This window comes from Oryzias latipes, chromosome 17 (assembly GCF_053564925.1).
Source record: "Oryzias latipes strain Hd-rR chromosome 17, Olatipes_Hd-rR_3.1".
In the NCBI taxonomy this organism is placed as follows: domain Eukaryota; kingdom Metazoa; phylum Chordata; class Actinopteri; order Beloniformes; family Adrianichthyidae; genus Oryzias; species Oryzias latipes.
This window is the reverse complement of record NC_136253.1, coordinates 1,521,674-1,539,732: the sequence shown is the minus strand read 5'-3', so window position 1 is coordinate 1,539,732 and position 18,059 is coordinate 1,521,674. Positions and strand designations below refer to the sequence as shown.

The 18,059-nt window shown below is 43.2% G+C and overlaps 1 protein-coding gene and 1 long non-coding RNA gene across 2 annotated transcripts; both read left to right on the top strand.

Annotated features, from left to right (window-relative positions):
• Window positions 1–1,989: 1,989 nt before the first annotated feature.
• LOC144986905 (uncharacterized) lies at window positions 1,990–4,157 on the top strand. Its single transcript, XR_013650780.1, has 3 exons — window positions 1,990–2,521; window positions 2,610–3,005; window positions 3,887–4,157. It is a non-coding gene; the product is annotated as an uncharacterized LOC144986905 (long non-coding RNA).
• A 5,605-nt stretch (window positions 4,158–9,762) lies between these two features.
• On the top strand, window positions 9,763–17,050 carry LOC101158135 (uncharacterized). The gene is made up of 10 exons (XM_023965732.2): window positions 9,763–9,882; window positions 11,308–11,409; window positions 11,570–11,713; window positions 11,804–11,964; window positions 12,588–12,724; window positions 12,924–13,017; window positions 13,108–13,440; window positions 13,549–13,723; window positions 13,838–13,956; window positions 14,119–17,050. Exons 2-10 carry the CDS (start codon window positions 11,361–11,363, stop codon window positions 14,431–14,433), a joined length of 1,527 nt encoding a protein of 508 aa, XP_023821500.2. The 5' UTR covers window positions 9,763–9,882; window positions 11,308–11,360; the 3' UTR covers window positions 14,434–17,050.
• The last annotated feature ends 1,009 nt before the right edge of the window (window positions 17,051–18,059 follow it).

Below are 18,059 nucleotides of genomic sequence, written 5' to 3'. Positions count from 1 at the left end.
AATTTCTGGGAAAGCCCAACATAGAGAGCATTACAGTAGTCCAAACGTGTTGAAATAAAAGCATGGATTAAAATCTCAAAGTCATGGCGAGAGAGGAGAGGTTTAACCTTGGCCAGTTGTCTCAGGTGAAAAAAACTGGATTTCACCACTGAGTTGATATGTATGGAGTCCTATACTGTTCATAATTAAATAAATAAATATTTAATTAAATAAATAAATAAATATGACCTTATGCAAATACACAATCAACCAATAAATATCTCATAAATATATAAAAAGATCATGAAATTGTGAAAAACCTGCACACTGATTTTAAATTGGCCATCAAATTATTCAAGATATTTCATTTTGCTTTAAAAACCTGTTCATTATTTTAAAACAGCATTTTAAAATATTCATTTTTAATCATGTGGAATATTATTATAATTCTGTCTTTTTTCAGAAGCTCGTATTTCAAAATCAATATTTTCCAAAGTAGCTTTGTTTTTATTAACATGTTTGTTTTTCACAATGGCGTATTTATTTCATGAAGAGCTTTTTCAGGAGAATGAGTCTGTCAATCAGTGAAAGTGGGCGGGATCTAAACGCTCATTGGCTCATCCATGGAAATCGACTCATATTCCTCGATACCCGCTCAGCAGTGTACCAGTCAGAGAGATTACATGTTTCAGCGATGTCTGCACGGCTTTGCTTACATTAGAGATCAAATAGAGACAATCTGTCTGCTGCAGAAGATGCAAACATCTACGACTCTGTTTTTGTAGTTTGAGGGTTTGTGTGGACCAAACCACAGAGGAGCTCCGGTCGTCCACGTCGATAAGTCCCCCGTTGAAACACTCCTCATTCTTACACCATTCACTCAGAGCTCACATCGTGCCTTATGTTGGCTCGCGGGAGGCAAGCTGCGCAAAGCGGAACAAGCCTGCTCAGGCCTCCTGAACCTTATATTTTTTCTATTTTCATTGAGACAATGATTATAATCAGGTCCTCTGATTTTATTTTTCGCTCCCGGGAATATGTTGAACCTTTCCTGCGATGACGTTTCTGACCGTGGTCGGAAAACGCAGCGGAGATCCGGGATTGATTGAGCAATTCTCCAGCCAGGGCTTACTCCAAGAATCAGGCTCTGTACTTTGGAGGAAACCTTTTTTTACTATTACTTTTCCGGGGGACAGGGCAACAGACCCTTAACTTGCGCTCACACACTCACTCTCGCGCTGCCTGGGCGCTCTGATTTACACGTAATTTAAGAGGTAGTTTGACTGCAGGAGCTGAAGCAGAGGTTCTCTGGGATGATCTCATGAACTCAAACATGGAAACATTGTTATCATGTGAAACTATTCAAAATAAATAAACATGATCTTTTAACACTCCATGCACATTGTGCATCCATGCATTTTTACTGATATAAGCGCAGGCAACCGCTCCATGTGGCTATCAGGCTAAAAACATTAGGTGGCAGCCCCTCCCATACGCGGCATGGTGCGTTCATGGAACTCCAGTTCAAAGAAGATTTGTGGAACTCCAACAGCCACCCAGCCTAACTTAGGCCACTACTAGATATTCATGAGAAGATGAAAATTTCCGAACCGACCACAAAATCACCCGAATTATGCTGTCGTGGGTCCCACCAGGGAATAATTGGGCAGAGGCGCCAAGGTGAAAGTATTCTTGATTTTAATGCAAGAACAGAGCACACCAATTGCTCCACAAAGGTTAACCAACATCTGTTTCTCTCCTCTCAGACTCTCCAACTTCTCCACTCAGACTCCCACACTGATAGCTGTATCTGGTTCTCTTTTAAGTGGTAAGCCCCTCCTCCTGGGCGTTGCTCTCCATCAGTCCAAAGAGAAAACAGGGAGAAGTGTTTGCATTGTTCAACAACATAAATAAACATACAGAAATAAACAGTTTCATTCAACTAAACATTCTGTGTCGTGTACAGAAAAATAACAATAATCATCAATAAAAATAAATACAAAGAGTGACCGATGCGTCACATGACCCAGGGTGTCCATGACCACTTCCGGGTTACCGGGTTACTTCCGGGTAAACAAACAAACAGACAGACGCTAATGTTAGCGTCGTGTGTGCTTCGTGTGAATGTATGCGCGAGGATTATAATTCGGCAACCTAGTGTGCACCCAGGGCTACCTGCAGAGGGATAGGGACGGAATGAAAAGGGTAAGCTGATGTAAATGACGTGTTACCGGGTCCGAGCGTGCGCGTCTATGCGCACGTGTGTGTGTGTGCGAGCGTGTGTGCATGCGTGTGCGCCTGCAGCGGCAGCTGACGGTTCTACACCGTCACATCATCCCCCTCCTCTGGGAGATTGGCGATGTGCGGCAATCTGGACAGGAAATCTGCCACTATGTTCTCTGTTTTCCGGGTCGGTGACATACGTTGAATTTGTACGGCTGAAGCGCCAGATACCAGCGCGTAAGCCGGTTGTGGTGGTCCTTCATGGTATTTATCCATGTCAGGGCCCTGTGGTCTGTCTCAAGGTCGAATTCTCTGCCAAGTAAGTAGTACCTTAAGCTATCCAGCGCCCACTTAATGGCAAGTCCTTCCTTCTCCACAGTGGAGTACCTTGTCTCTCTCGGCTGCAGTTTCCGACTGAGGTACAGGACTGGTTGCTCTTCTCCTGGGTCTCCCTGAGCCAGGACAGCACCAAGTCCGACTGCTGAGGCATCCACTTGGACGAGGAACCTTTGATCAAAGTTAGGACTCTTGAGAACAGGACAGGAACACAATTTATTTTTCTATGCTTGGAAAGCCTGTTCACACTCATCTGTCCAGGTCACAGAGTTTTTCTGCCTCTTCTCCGTAAGGGCAGTGAGAGGAGCTGCAACGGTGGCGAACTGATGGACAAACCGCCGGTACCATCCAGCTAACCCCAGGAAGGAGCGTACCTCTTTCTTGGTGCGTGGTCGAGGGCAATTGCGGATAGCTTCAACTTTATCCACCTGCGGACGCACCTCATCACCTCCCAGCAGGTACCCCAGGTAACGAGTTTCCTTCCGGGCCCACTCACACTTGCTCCCGTTTAAGGTCAGGCCTGCATTTTGTAGTTTCCTCAGGACCAGACGCAGGCGATCCAGGTGTTGCTCCCAGGTGTGACTGTAGATCACCACGTCATCCAAATAGGCTGCACTACAGTGGTTACATCCCTGCAGCACCCTGTCCATCAGCCGTTGGAACGTGGCTGGTGCTCCATGCAGACCAAAAGGCATAACTGTAAACTGAAACAGTCCAGCAGGTGTTTTGAATGCCGTGTATGGTCGACAGGTGTTGCTGAGAGGTACTTGCCAGTAACCCTTGCATAGGTCAAGAGTGGTGATGAAATTAGCAGCCCCGATCTTCTCCAGCAGGTCGTCAATCCTCGGCATTGGATATGCGTCGAACTCCGAAACTGCGTTCAGTTTCCTGAAGTCGATGCATATCCGCAGTGAGTCGTCTTTTTTGGGAACGATCACCACCGGACTGCTCCACTCTGAGTTGGACGGCTCGATGACACCTAGTTCCAGCATCTTCCTCACCTCATCGTTCAGCCTTCCCACCAACTTCTGTGGTACCCGATAAGGCCGTTGCCGGATTGGTTGTCCATCTTTGAGCCGTATGGTATGGCTAATGAGTGTCGTTCTTCCTGGCTGTGCAGAAAAAAGAGATGGCGTTTCACGAAATAAGTCCATTATCTGTGTAGTCTGTTCCGGAGGTAAATGTGACAGAGGGGTTGAGTGAGTCAGTGCTCCCAGATCAGAGTCCAAGTCTTACTCAGCCTTCGCAGCTCTGACTAGCAAAGACTTCTCTGTTGGATGGTTAGCACCTTCCTTCCACTCTTTAAGTAGATTCACATGGTATGTCTGCTTTTCTTTCTTTTTGTCAGGATGGTGCACCTCATAGGTGACAGGTCCCATCCTGCGGAGAATGGTGTATGGCCCTTGCCACTTTGCCAGTAGTTTGCTGGTAGAAGAGGGAAGAAGTAGCAGAACCTTCTGACCTGGTTGGAGTTCACGGTGTCGGGCCTGCTGGTCGTACCATGTCTTCCAAAAGGATTTGGTGGTCAGCATTGTCGAATACAGCTGCCAGATCTAGCAGGACCAAAACAACATGGTGACCGGCATCCGATGCTAGAAAAATGTCATTTGAAACCCTCAATAGCGCAGACTCGGTACTGTGACCGGGTTTAAATCCTGACTGAAACACCTCAAGAATGCTGTTCTCCTCTAAAAACATTGTTAACTGGCAGTACACAATTTTCTCCAAAACCTTTGAAAGGAAGGGGAGCTTAGAAATTGGTCTAAAGTTTGACAAAATGAAGGAGTCCAGGCCAGGCTTTTTAATAAGTGGTGTTACTACTGCATGTTTGAAGCACGAGGGCACACTCCCGTGAATTAAACTGCCGTTAATTAAACTGAGAACATAAGGAGTCATAGTGGGAAACACTTCTTTAAAAAGACGAGGTGGAACTGGATCATTGGGAGATCCTGATGGCTTCATCTGACTAATTAATTTTTCCAAGTAAGACAGACTGACAGGCTCAAACCGGTGGAGAACAATAGAACATGAGGTGGAGATGGAGTGACTGAAAGAGGGGGGGCTAATGAGGGTCCTAATGTTCTTGATTTTATCAATAAAAAAGGTCACAAACATCTCACAAACCTTAGTTGAGTTCTCAAGAGAGACCGGTTGTGGAACATTTAAAACAGAGTTAATGGTTTTAAATAAAACCCGAGGATTGTGCTGGTTACTTGCAATAATGTCTGAAAAATGTTTAGTTTTAGCAGCCTTCATGGTCTTTTGATAAGGTCGCCAGCTGCCTCTCAACAACTGGAAGGAAACTTGCAGCCGGTCTTTCTTCCATTTCCGCTCGGCTCTCCTGCACTCTCGCCTGACGGCACGAGTGGTCTCATCTAACCAGGGCTCAGACCTCAACCTGGAGAACCTTGTTTTTAGCGGAGCTACATTGTCTAAAACAGTTTGACAGGTTGAATATAAGCAGGATGACATGTTCTTAACATCTGAAATGCAGCTCTGATATTCTGGTAAAATGATGGTAGAGTTAAAAGCTGCAGAGAATTGAGCGGCCGTATGGGAGTTAATAGTGCGACTGCATAAAACAGGGGCTGGAGGTTTAACTGTGTGACATGGCAGCTGCACATTAAACAAAACAGGCATGTGGTCAGAAAACACAGCATCACAGATTTCAAGGTCAAAAGTTGTTAAGCCATGGGTTAAAATTAAGTCAAGTGTGTGACCATGTTCTTGCGTAGGGGCAGACACAAGTTGAACAAGATTAAAAGAGTTGATAAGATTCAAAAAGTCTCTGGCCAGTGATTTATCAGGACAGCAGACATGAATATTAAAATCCCCAACTATCAAAATTCTGTCATATTTTGGCATTATTCCAGCCAAGAACACAGCGAAATCATCAATGAAGTCCTTGTTGTATTTTGGCGGCCTGTATATAAAAGCACAAAACATTGAGAGAGCAGGGTCTAGTTTAAAGACGCTTGCCTCAAAACTAGAGTGGGTCTTTGTTAAAATCACCTGTTACAGTTGTAGCTGGTCCTGTAGACGGTGGCCACACCCCCTCCTCGACCAGAAGATCTAGGAGCGCTAAAATATGAGCAATCCGGTGGCAAAAGTTCAGTGAAAGCGCTACTATCGTCTCCAGAGATCCAAGTTTCAGTTACATAAAGGAAATCCAGTCGATGGGTGACGAAAAAATCCTTTAGGATGAAGGTTTTATTGGCTAGCGATCTGGCGTTCACGAGCGCCATCCTAGCCGGGATTGGAGTGCCCTTCATTGGCAGAGCGCGAGGAAGCTGCCGCAGGTTGTGGAGGCCTCTCCCCCGCTTGCGGAGGTACGGCAAGGTGGGTTGACGGCCCCGCAGCTCCACGTCCACGCCGACCAGAGAAACCAAACAGGGAGCGACCGGGTCCGTACAACGTACAGCTTTCAGTTTCACCAGTAAACCGCTACGTTTCCCTCGCCGCCTGCGCCGCCATCGCGTTAGCGGAGCACGATACAGGTGAGCTGGTATGCTTGAGAAAAGCGGGGGACAGCGCGATTCTTGCCCGGGGAGTTTAAGTTGAAGCGGATTTTGAAACGGGTTTCGGAAGGGGGGACGTAGATTCAGAAGAGTTTGGCGATCGTAGATCAGCAACATCCGTCACTAAAGTCAGTAAACAAAGCGCAAATACAAACAACACTCGTAGAGACAGAAGGCTAGCCAAGCACACCGGCGCCATCTTGCCATAATCATCGCAAGATGGCGTTACTGTCCGAGGTACCTGTTTACCTGTTTACCTCAGTGACGTTTCAGTGGAGGAAACGCCGTCGTCGTTATCGGGGAAAACGCGGGGGTAAGCTGCCGAACCTGAAGTGGATGCTGACGACCTGTCTGAGGCGCTCTGCGGTGGCCTCGCTGGATGAGTTTGGACCGGTTCATCGACTCTTTCCTTCCCGGCGCTCATTGGAGCCTGTCAGCACCTGGCTGTTACCAGTCGCCGGCTCAGAGCAGCTTTTCCAGCCTCGCGGTCCCTGTTTTCCTCGCCCCAGGCAGTGCGGGGTGAACCTGGAGAGCTTGCGGCCGCTCCCCCGGGCCAGCCGGACCATCAACACCCCGCCACCCCCCGCCAGATTTGGCCTGGTGAACACTAGGTCCCTGGCGAACAAAACTTTCATCCTCAAGGATTTTTTCACCTCTCAGGGCTTGGATTTTCTTTGCCTGACGGAGACGTGGCAAAGACGCCGGACTGTGATTATTTCAACTCCCCGCGCACATCAGGCCGAGGAGGAGGAATCGCCACCGTTTATAAATCTGCATATAAATGTCTCCCTCCGTCTCTGCTGGTCTCCTTGTCCAGCTTTGAACTTGAACTTTTTACAACTGGGCTGCTCTCCACCGGTGCTGTGTGCTGTGGTTTATCGTAAATCAAAATACAGCAAGGACTTTTTAAATGAATTCTCTGGGCTGCTGGCTGAAGTCCTGCTTAAATATGATCAAGTTCTTATAGTTGGAGATTTTAATATACACGTGTGCTGTTCAGCATGTGTCTGAACCCACGCAGGAACGTGGACACACACTTGATCTGGTGCTAACATATTGTAGCAACGCTACGAAGAACGAGGTAGAGATAGGAACTTTGCAGAACTGGCTTTTTTATTATCCCAGAACAGTGTAACATGCAGTGGGGTCATTCTCCTCGCCCCCCTCCTCACTTACGGTGCAGGACAAAATAAACCACCAGGGTAAAATAACTAACAATCAGACAATAAAACACAGATTAAACCCACACACCCACTCAGATCAGGCCAAAACCAGCAGAAGAAATTGCATCCCACAATCCTTTGCGCTACCAGATCTGACAGCAGACCAATGGGTGTGTGACCGTCACTACAATATGGACTCTCTGTTTCTAACCTGGTGGTATGTGATGCAGTGTTTTCAGATCATATGCCTGTTTTATTTGACATCTCTCTGCCCTGTAGCCTCTGTAGGCCTCGAGCTCCGGCTCGGTGGGTCCGTATCATCAATCCTTCCACTGCAGCTCTTTTTCTCTGCTTCTTTTAATCAAACCAGTGTCATCCCACAGTCCACATGTTATAGTACGGATGAGCTCAGCTCCTGGTTACACTCCACCTGCCTGACAGTACTGGATGCAGTGGCTCCACTTAAATCCAGGCAGCCTAAAGTTAAAACTGAGCCGTGGTTAAACAACGTAACTCGTGCTGCTAGACGTGAGTCCAGAAAAGCTGAACGGAAGTTTGAAAAGGACAAGCTACAGGTGTCACTACAGATGTTGAAGGACAGCTGGCATCATTATCAGGCTACTGTAAAAGAGGCAAAAAGGGAACATCTGTCAAATGTTATCCTGTTAAACCGACACAACCCCTGTGTCCTGTTTAGCACCATAGATGCAGCTCTTAATGCCCCCAAGTCAGTCTGTGTCCAACCTACGCTGGAGACATGTGAAACCTTCCTTAAGTTTTTTGTGGACAAGTTGAATAATGTCAGGGCCCTCATATCACCACCTGCATTTGACCCCTCTGTTGTTGTGTCTTGCCCTGTAACCTTTGACCAGTTTGAACCAGTGACTGTCCGTTTTATATGAGACTGTGAAACACCTGAAGCCCTCAGGTTCCCCCTCTGATGCGATTCCACCCCGATTATTTAAAGAGGTTATCACTACTCTGGGACCGGTAGTTCTTGCTGTTGTAAATGGCAGCCTTTCCTCTGGTGTGTTTCCTAGAAACTGTAAACATGCTACATTACAGCCATTGATCAAGAAGCCTAACCTGGATCCCTCTGTGCTGTCCAATTTTAGGCCCATTTGAAAACTTCCTTTCCTCTCAAAGATTCTGGAAAAAAATGTGTATGTCCAATTGAAGAATTTTTTAGATGAAAATGGCAACCTGTATTTACTGTATGGGGTCCCGCAGGGTTCAGTCCTTGGGTCTATGCTTTTCTCCCTTTACTTACTCCCCCTGGGTTCCATTCTTAGAAAGCATAACTGTGCTTCTCATTGCTATGCGGATGATACCCAGATATACGTGCCAATAACAAAGAAGGATGCCCACTTCATCAGCCCTTTAATTAAGTGCTTGGAGGAATTAAAAATCTGGATGGCTCTTAATTTTCTCCATCTCAATGAGGAAAAGACAGAGGTGATTGTCTTTGGTCCCAGTGGCAACAGTGAGTCACACCCCATAGCTCTGGGCTCTCTCACTCCATCTGTTAAATCTATTGTCACAAATTTAGGAGTGAAGATGGACAATGGTTTTAATTTGGACAAGCAGATCAGTTCAGTGGTGAGATCCAGCTTCTTTCAGTTGAGGCAGCTTGCCAAAGTCAAATCGTTTTTATCAAGAAAGCACTTTGAGACAGTAATCCACGCCTTTGTTACAACTCGGCTGGATTACTGTAATTCTCTTTACTTTGGTGCCCCTCACTCATCCTTGTCCCGTCTCCAGCTAGTGCAGAACGCTGCTGCACGCTTGTTAACTGGAACGCGGAAGAGAGAGCATATCACACCAGTTCTGGCTTCTCTCCACTGGCTGCCTGTCCATTTTAGAGTTTGTTTTAAAATTATTTTATTTGTTTTTAAGTCTTTAAATGGTCTGGCTCTGCCCACCTCTCTGAGCGGCTACACCTGCATTCCCCTTCCCGCTCACTTAGATCAGCTGACCAGCTGCTCCTGGATGTGCCAAGGACACGGCGGAAACTCAGAGGGGATAGAGCATTTGCCGTTGCTGGCCCCAGCTTGTGGAATGCAGGATAGGCAGGCCCGTTCAGTGAATGATTTTAAATCCAAGTTAAAAACTCACCTTTTTCTCCCTGGCTTTTAACTCAGTGTGAGTTGATGTTTTTATTGTTTTTATTTATTTTTATGTAATTTATCGATTTTATTCTGTTTTAGTTTGTTGTTTTGTTTTTATGCTAGATTGTCAAGCAGGTCAGCTTCTGCTGTTTTAAAAGCGCTTTATAAATAAAGTTGACTTGACTTGACTTACAAGACGGTGGGCTGCCTGTGCTGCTGTGCCGTCTTCAGTTTCCAGACAAGATTGCCAGAATTGGCGTCCGGATCATAATAATGTTCATGCATATAGATAAATAAACACACATGGAGAGAGACACACAAACGTTACAACACAGCAAAATCTACAGTGTTGATTTGTGTTGAATTTTCCAGTGTTAAATATTTTGAGTTGATAAGTGTTGATCTTAGTGTTGTTTTGAGCACATCGAGTGTTAAAACAGAATTGGGGGCGGAGCTTTGTGCTGCAACGGCTGACGGAGTTATTTCAAACTCTGTTGGCGTTTTTTTCTTGGAGAGCGGAGGAGGAAAGTCGTCTGCGACATTCATTTCAAAAGGGTAAGAACAAAAATATAAATCTCTTCACTTTTATAAACATAAAGCATGCTTGTAATGCGATAGATATTAGTTAGTTTCGATGTATATATTGCTCTTAATATTAAGTAACGCGCTATTTTTCTTTAGCTAGTTTTTCAGTGTTACATGGCGACCCACTCCAATGAAAATCGCCTTTTCTTGAGTATTTTTAACATAGTTTTGTAGCATTTTTCTGATGATATTGGAAATTAAATAATGTAATATGTAAAACTGTGTTTTTTAGTATTTCTTTTTGTAATTGTAGCAGACAAAAATGCGCCGTTCGGAAAAAAAAAACCCCTCATATATGTGACGCAGTTACTAACTAAAATGGGCGACCCGGTCTCTCCACTCTGCCCCCCTCATGCGTCTACCGTCAGACAAATAGATCCATGAACGCTTTGTCTCGTCTGCGCTGGAATCTGGATCTAAACTGTACGCACAACGCAGTGTTGGTTGGTAGTGTTACCGGTTTCCAGCCCAAAGTAATCTGAAAACCGCCAATCTCTTCTATGTCCCCGGGGTGGGGGCGCTGCATACGCTGACACAAGCACACACACGCCCACCCCACAAACAGTTCTGCTCCCGAACTTTCATTCATTTTCTTAACCCAATTTTGGACAGGCGGGGCGGGGCGGCAAACCCCCAACAAAAGGTTGTATGACAGAGCCCGGGTCCGTTAAGCGCCGTCTCTGCCTGTTGCGTCTCCAGTTTAAAGAAGATAGCGGCACTCCGGCGGCCACACAGCCTAACTTAGTCCGGTACGGTCTCTTCATGAGAAAAAAGAAAACGCTGAACCGACCCTAAAAAAATGCCAAAAATGCCCCCAACATAGTTAAAAGACAACTGAGCGCTGTCACAACAAGGATCCGAAATATAGTTGTAGTAGTGGGACTTTAAAAATCTAATGTTATAACTATGGTACAAGGTTGGACTTTTTCTCAGTTACAGGTGTGAATAAATCAAAAGCACATTTTTAAATTGAAAGTGATTTGAGCATTTATAAGAAAAGTAACTTCTGCTGCGCGCCATTATTATCTAAAGATGGGGGAGGAGAACGAGAATGGACATTGGAGGCTTGACAGGGGCGCGAGACAAAAAAATACACAGTAATTTTATGACCTTTTTGCTACTTATTTATTATAAAATACTTAAATGTCACAGGATGGGTGAGATTCTGTGTGCATGTGCGTCAATTAAATAGAAAATCACTCCAGACACGTTTTTGATCAAGTAATAGTTGTTTTATGAAAGAAAGCTAGAAAAAGTTGATTTTGCATATTACACATTTTTAAAAGTATTACTGATATGAATTCTGTTCATTAGAACAAAAATGTTTATCTATGCTTCAACTTGTCTGAGAGCAAATTAATTCTGTGAAACTAAAGTACTGTTTTTCCTTAACAGTTTCTGTTAACTGCCACTATGCTGCTAAAGGTCAAATATGAAAGTACCAAAAAATGCATCCGATTACAGTCAGGATTTACCTAGCAGATCTCATCAGTGAAGGTGAGCGGGCATTCTGTATAATTAAATATTTCCATCATTTGGTCTTTGCAAAAATGCAAGGAAGCTGGGAATATTTGATCAAATGTAATGACATTTTTTTATTACTGCAGATGTTATTACTTTTTTTCTTTCTTTCGCTCATGCCAATTTTTTCTTCCAGTAAAAAACAAGTTTGGACTTCCGGGTGGAACTGAGCTTCACATTTTTGACGACTCTGACACAGCAGTGGAGGAAGATGTTCTTCTTGAACTTATAGAAAGCAAACCTGACCTGTGTCTGACTGTTTGTGACAGCATATCAGATAGTAAGTTTCAGTAACTTTTTGAAAGATTTCACATAACTTATCATTAACTCTTGTCCAAATTTCACATTTTTTTCCCTTTCTCTCCCTTAGAACATTCATGTCCATCCACCCTCACTGAAGAACAGTCAGTCACTTTAAGTGTGACTGACTTCTTTAGAGAGCTAGGAATTCCCACTGTCAGAGATGGAACAAGCTGTGAGGTCTTAAGTAAATCAACCACTGAGATTTCTGAGTCAGATGCTGCAAAAGAAGTATACAATTTGAAGTTAAAAAATATATTTTTAAAAATATTTGGATCTCTAATTACAAAAAGAAACATGACAATGTTAAATGTAAGGCCATTTGTGCTATGTAGCCTTTGGTTATAGTGTATAGAGCCAAGTCTTATAAATGTTCAGAATAGTCTCAATTAGGCCTGCACAATATACCGCAAATTTATCGTTATCGCAACATCAAGCTGTGCAATATGCATACCGCAAAAGATGTCAAAAATCGCAATAAATGGTTACCTTAAATGTGCTAAAAAAAACTCGTGGAAGCTTGAAATATTGAACAAATGAAATAAGCATTTAACCAATAAGAAGGACCCGTTTACGTTGTTGATCAATCAGATGAGCCCTTTTATGTTTGATGTTTGCCTCCTACGTCGACAAGGGTCATTTGGAGTATAATTTTTAAACTGTTGCAGTGAAATGGAAATTACGTTTTTGGTTGTTTTGCTATTTGTTTATATACCGCAAATTATATCGTTATCGCAATATTAATCACCAATATCGCATATCGCGAGTTTTCCTCATATCGTGCAGCCCTAGTCTCAATGTAAGCTTAACATTGTTATTTCATTTTTAATCAATTTTTATGTGTATGTGGGTAGATGGTTGAAAATGCCTTACATGCGAAGCCAGGAGGTGAGGATGTTCTAGATGAGTACAAGTCAGAAAATTCACTAAAGCATGGGACCCGAAGGAAGCTTGTCAACATATTGGTTAGCCATATGGCTGAGTTACATGGGTTAGTGTTTTTTTCTGTTATTTACACTGTTGTCACACAGTTTCTTCTGGTAGTTTTACAGAAAAATGCCCTTTTTTGTTGCTCTATTTTATTTTTTTAAATTCACAAGACAAAAGTGATGTTTGGTAGAACTGGTTGTAGTTTAAGTAACTTGATTTCTTCATTTTATGTTGTTTTATTTTTCTTTTGAATTTTGAAGGAGGATTCCATCTCACAAACAGAAAGAGAAGTATGCCCTTGGAATCATAACACTTTTTCCTTCACTGCGGGACCCCTTTTCTCCAAAGGGCTATGTAAGTTTATTTAAAATTAGACAAACAAGAAGACAGCATTTGTCTGCAGCTGTGTTTTGAAATGTTTGTTATTCTTAAATTATTTAATAGGAACACTTTTATGATGCACAAAAGGGCACTGGATATTTAGCATGGCGCCTCAAGACCATATCCAGAAAGAAGTATCAGAGGCCGGTCAAAGTAGCTGAAGATCTTGAAGCCCATGGACCAAACCGCAAAAGATCAGCAGATGGAGTGCCTCAGCAACTTACTGGAGATGCCTGCAAAGAGGCAATATCATTTCTTCTCCATTATAATGACGACACAAGTGTTATGGAAAAGATGAAGAAGACCTTTAAACACCGCCAGGAACTGATCCATGACCCACAAAGAACAGAAGAAGTCTTCAAAGTCTTTCCACGTTTTTTAGATGTCAAAGGACTTGTAAGCGTTTGTAATGATCTTGACCTTTTTCAAATATTGGTAGATTTTGACAGCTCACTGTAAAGTATTCATTCATATAATACATTTTCCCTTTTATGTAATTAACAGCTTAACCAAGACTTTGTGCTGGTGTTTGGAGCAGAAACTGCCTCAAGGATGCTTGAAAAGTGGGACACGACATTTAAGCAAAAGATCATTGAGGAGGCCAAACACCTGACACAGACAAATGAATTGTTTCATCTTTTGAAAGCTGCTGAAAAATTAGCAGAGAATGATGAGACCAGTAAGCATTACATTGTCTATAAATATGATAGTTTACACTGTATTATCTCTGTGTTCAGAGTGGATAATAATAATTTCTTCCCAAATTCTCTGTTATTTTTTTATATTTTGATAGACTGGGACAGTGATATGGCTTCACTGCTCCTTCTTCATCTGTTGCCACCCACAGCAGGACGAAAGAGGATTAAAATAAGCCCCAATGATGCTGTGCCTAAAATGGTGCACTTTCATAAGGTATGTGTTTTACAATATTTACAAATTTTTTCAAGATGTCTGAGCTATCTCAGTCTGGCCTGAATTCTCTAAATTGGAGATAATGTTTGCACCCAAGAAGTAACACTCATATCCTAAAATATCTATTTATTTTGAAATCTTTGTCAATGTTTTCTTTTTCAGTCATGTTGCAGTACTGGTGAACACCTGCAAAAACGTGAAGGCAAGCAACCCTACATCCTTGCCATTGGCCGAACGCAGAACAAAATTGAGACCTTCTACATAGTTGTGGACAAACAGCTCATTCCCTGCCAAGCCACTAGTTCACTGGGCGCGTTTGATGAACTCTTTAAATCCCACTATGTTTTCAACTTGTCCTATGAGGAATCCCTGGTCCAGCTCTACACTTTTGTTCAAACAACAATCTTTAACATTGATGTCACAACAACAGATGAGTCTCCGAGAGTTCGTGAGTTGCGTGCTAAACTGCTCAACTAGCTTAAAATATGTTTAAGTGTTTAATTTGTCAGGCTGTTCATGTGACCTGTAAGTCTTTGACAATCCATTTAAGGCTACGTTCACACTGCAGGCGAAAACGACCCAATTCCGAATTTTTTGCCCCTAAGCGGCCCAATTCCGATCTTTTCATGACAGTCTGAATGACACAGATCCGATCTTTTCAATTGCGACCCAGGCCCCGTGGGTTTGCCGTCCTGATTACGAATTGTAGCCGTTCTTTTCAATTGCGACCGCCGTCTGTCCGGCCAGGCGACTTGATTCCGAACTGTACGTCATCGACACGCAACAAACGTCATCATTTTGCGTTGAAGTAGGCGGGAACGAGAACGTAAACATCATCCATGGTGGACGATGCTGCTGAGATCAGTCAGTGGAAGGGAAGCGAGATCCCCGATTGGATTAATATTTGGGGTAATCGCTCTATTCAGGCCAAACTCCAGGGCTCTTATCGCAACTGGGCGGTTTTTGAAAAATTTCCAGATAAATGGCAGAGCGTGGTGTTGAACCTTTCCCGCGATAACTTTTTTTTCTTTCTCCCCTTTCCGACCGTGCTCAGAAGCGCGGGGGACTCGATGCGATCTTCCTCCTCCTCCCTGTTCTGATCCTTAAATTCTCCGGAATGGGTTACTAAAGAGTCCATAGCATTTAATCTGGGGGAAACCTGCTTTTATTACCGTCCTCCGTAACACACAACATGAATGCGCGCACACACTGCCCCCCCCCCCCCCCCCCCCCCCTATTTTCTATCGCGGCACGCGCTTGCGCACACACACACGCGGGGGCGCGGCCCCAACACATACACATTCCTATTCCACAACAGTGGGTACAGACGATCCCGACTCCATTGCCTTCTTAAAATGAGTAGATTGTAATTGTGCTGGCTCCTTCGTGAAAATAAATTTAATATTACAAAAAGAGCTCCGCTTTTGACAACACTATTGTTGACATCCATTGTTAACGTTTGCTCCGCAAACAACAAGTGACGTCGTTCACCGTTGAGTATTCTTCTGGCTTCTGCGCATGCGGGTCTCGTTTGGGTCGTGTCACGGTCACAGTGGAGATCACAAAAGTTCGGATTTACTTGGAAATGTGAACGGTCTAGCAAACAAATCAGATTTTTTCAAAAAATCCGAATTGAGCATTAAGCCCTGCAGTGTGAACGTAGCCTAAGACTTGACCATAGTTTTTATCCAAGCACCAGGTTTAAGTTGCTTTGTGCACAAGGTTGTTTTAGGCGTCAGTTTTCAACTTATTCTGGTTTCAAAAAGCATTTGGAAACTGTTCACAGGGACAAGTTACAGAGTGGTAATTCAGCAAACTTAGAACCATTTGAGGCCACTTCTTTCAATGACACAACAGAAGTAAATTCGGCAGATGAAACTCTGAGGTCAGAGGCTGGATGTTCTGAGAATAGTGGATCAAGTCCTCAAAAGGAGAATGTTAAAATTATCTGCACTTCAATTATAGCTAAACTCCAAGGAAGTGGAATGGCAAACAGTGCTGTTTCAACTATAATTAGTGATATGCAAGAACTTACAACTGAAATGCAGTCTCAAATCAAAGTTGAAGTTTTGTCTGCTTTGCCTCCAGACAACCCTATAAGACCTTCACTAGAAAAAACTTTTGACAAATTTGAAAATCCCTTTTTGAGCTTTAACACAGAAACAAAAAGAGTAAAATACTTCAAGAACAAATGGGGGATAGTTGAGCCTGTAGACATAATGTTAGGTGTTCGATTTGACAATCGTAAAAATAAACAAACAGGCACTTATGATCAAGTTCCAGTTAAAGATACATTTGTTTACATTCCGATTTTAGAAACAATTAAATTTATATGGCGAAATTCTGAAATATGTAAACTTCTCAAACATCATCACTTCTCAAAAACTAATGTACTTGAAGACTTTTGCGATGGAAGTTATTTTAAAGCACACCCACTTTTCTCAGAAAAGCCAAATTCTCTACAAATTCTGTTGTATTATGATGATTTCGAAACGGCTAACCCACTTGGTTCAAAACGCACTGTTCATAAAGTTGGTGCCCTCTATTTTGTCCTTAGAAATTTGCCAGCCAAGTTTAATTCTGCTCTCATGAACATTCATTTGGTTGCACTGTTTCACACAGATGATGTTAAGAAATATGGCTTTGATCCTATTCTGCAGCCTCTGATTAATGATATCAAAATATTGGAACACGAAGGCCTTTACCTTCCATTCTCCACAGAAAAAGTCCATGGAACCATCTGTCAGATAACTTGGGACAACCAAGGAATGCACACAATTCTGGGTTTTACAGAGTCTTTTAATGGGCATTATTTTTGTCGTTTGTGCTTGATTGAAAAAGATGATGCCCAGAGAATTTACAATGAGGACGATTTCCAGGTAACTCTTCGTGAAAGAAATGTTTTTGAAATTCATTGCAAACAATTACAGTCGGAGCCACAAAAGTCATCTCTGCCTTCCTCCTGTGTTGGTCCATTACCCCTGTTATGGTGTTCATGCCTTGTTCCTTGTCCCTCGCCATGCCACAGTAAGTTTTAGCTTTGTTTTGTCATCCTGCTCTGCAGCGCTTTTTGTTTCTATTAAACCCCTTGCCCTTGAACCGTGTGCCTCTGCATTTGGGTCCAACCGGCTCTCGAGCCACCCCACCACCGTGACATTCATAAGCCTATAACTTTGTACATCCTCATTTTGTGTTAATCCTTTTCTTTCCTTTTTTGTAAAAAGTATGGGAAAGTAAGAATGGCGGGGCATAGAAGAGGAAGATGTGGGTTTTTGGAATGCTAGTAGTCCAGGGACAGAGGAGTGGAAAGCCAGTTTTACCACTTGTGAAGGAACGTACTTCGAAGGGAACTTTTACCACTGATTGGCCGCCACGTGAAACCCGGGTCCACTGTTATCAGTGACGAGTGGCGAGCATTTCGTATCTTTCCTGCACTTGTATACAAACACCTAATCACAGTCAGTTCTACGTAAATCCACAGAACAGTGCTCACACACAACAGATAGAAAGGGCATGGCGGACCTATAAAGAGCAAGTATGGAGGCTTAGGGGGAATCAAACTGAAGACATGCTATGTGAGCACCTCTGTTTGTCTGATTGAATGGAATGAACGGCTTGGTAAGAAACATCACAGTGGTCCGCTGGGAAGGTTACTACATGACATAAAGAAAAAGTACAATTGATGCACTTAATGTTTTTCTTTGGAAAGGGCAGATTCTGAGTTCAAACATTTTAAAGAGTATTGTAAGTTGTTTAGTTCTAAATGTTATATAAGGCAGTGTTTTTCAACCTTTTTTGAGCCACGGCACACTTTAACCTTGACAAAAATCCCGCGGCACACCAGCACCCCCCCCCCCCCCCCCCCCAAAAAAAAAGCAGAAACTCATAGTCTGTTTTGATTTTCACCAGCTAAAGACGAGCTTTAGCTGGTGTTTTTGTTGGAAATGAGTGAGTTATGAGCTAAATTGGAACAAGGAAGTTTAGACTTTAAACACTTCTGATTGGTCAGACTGATGACATGTGATTAAGCCTTCAAGAATGATTGGTGGAGTCGTGGAGACAATAAAAGCTGCGGGACTTTTCAGAAAACAGTTATAGCTGCA

What these genes read in the sequence shown, in the direction of transcription:
- LOC101158135 (XM_023965732.2), top strand. Translation starts at nt 11,361, where the DNA reads ATGCATCCGATTACAGTCAGGATTTACCTAGCAGATCTCATCAGTGAA. An exon ending in AGTCAGATGCTGCAAAAGAA is followed by an intron (nt 11,965 to 12,587) that starts GTATACAATTTG and finishes GTATGTGGGTAG; the next exon opens with ATGGTTGAAAATGCCTTACA. An exon ending in CCTTTTCTCCAAAGGGCTAT is followed by an intron (nt 13,018 to 13,107) that starts GTAAGTTTATTT and finishes ATTATTTAATAG; the next exon opens with GAACACTTTTATGATGCACA.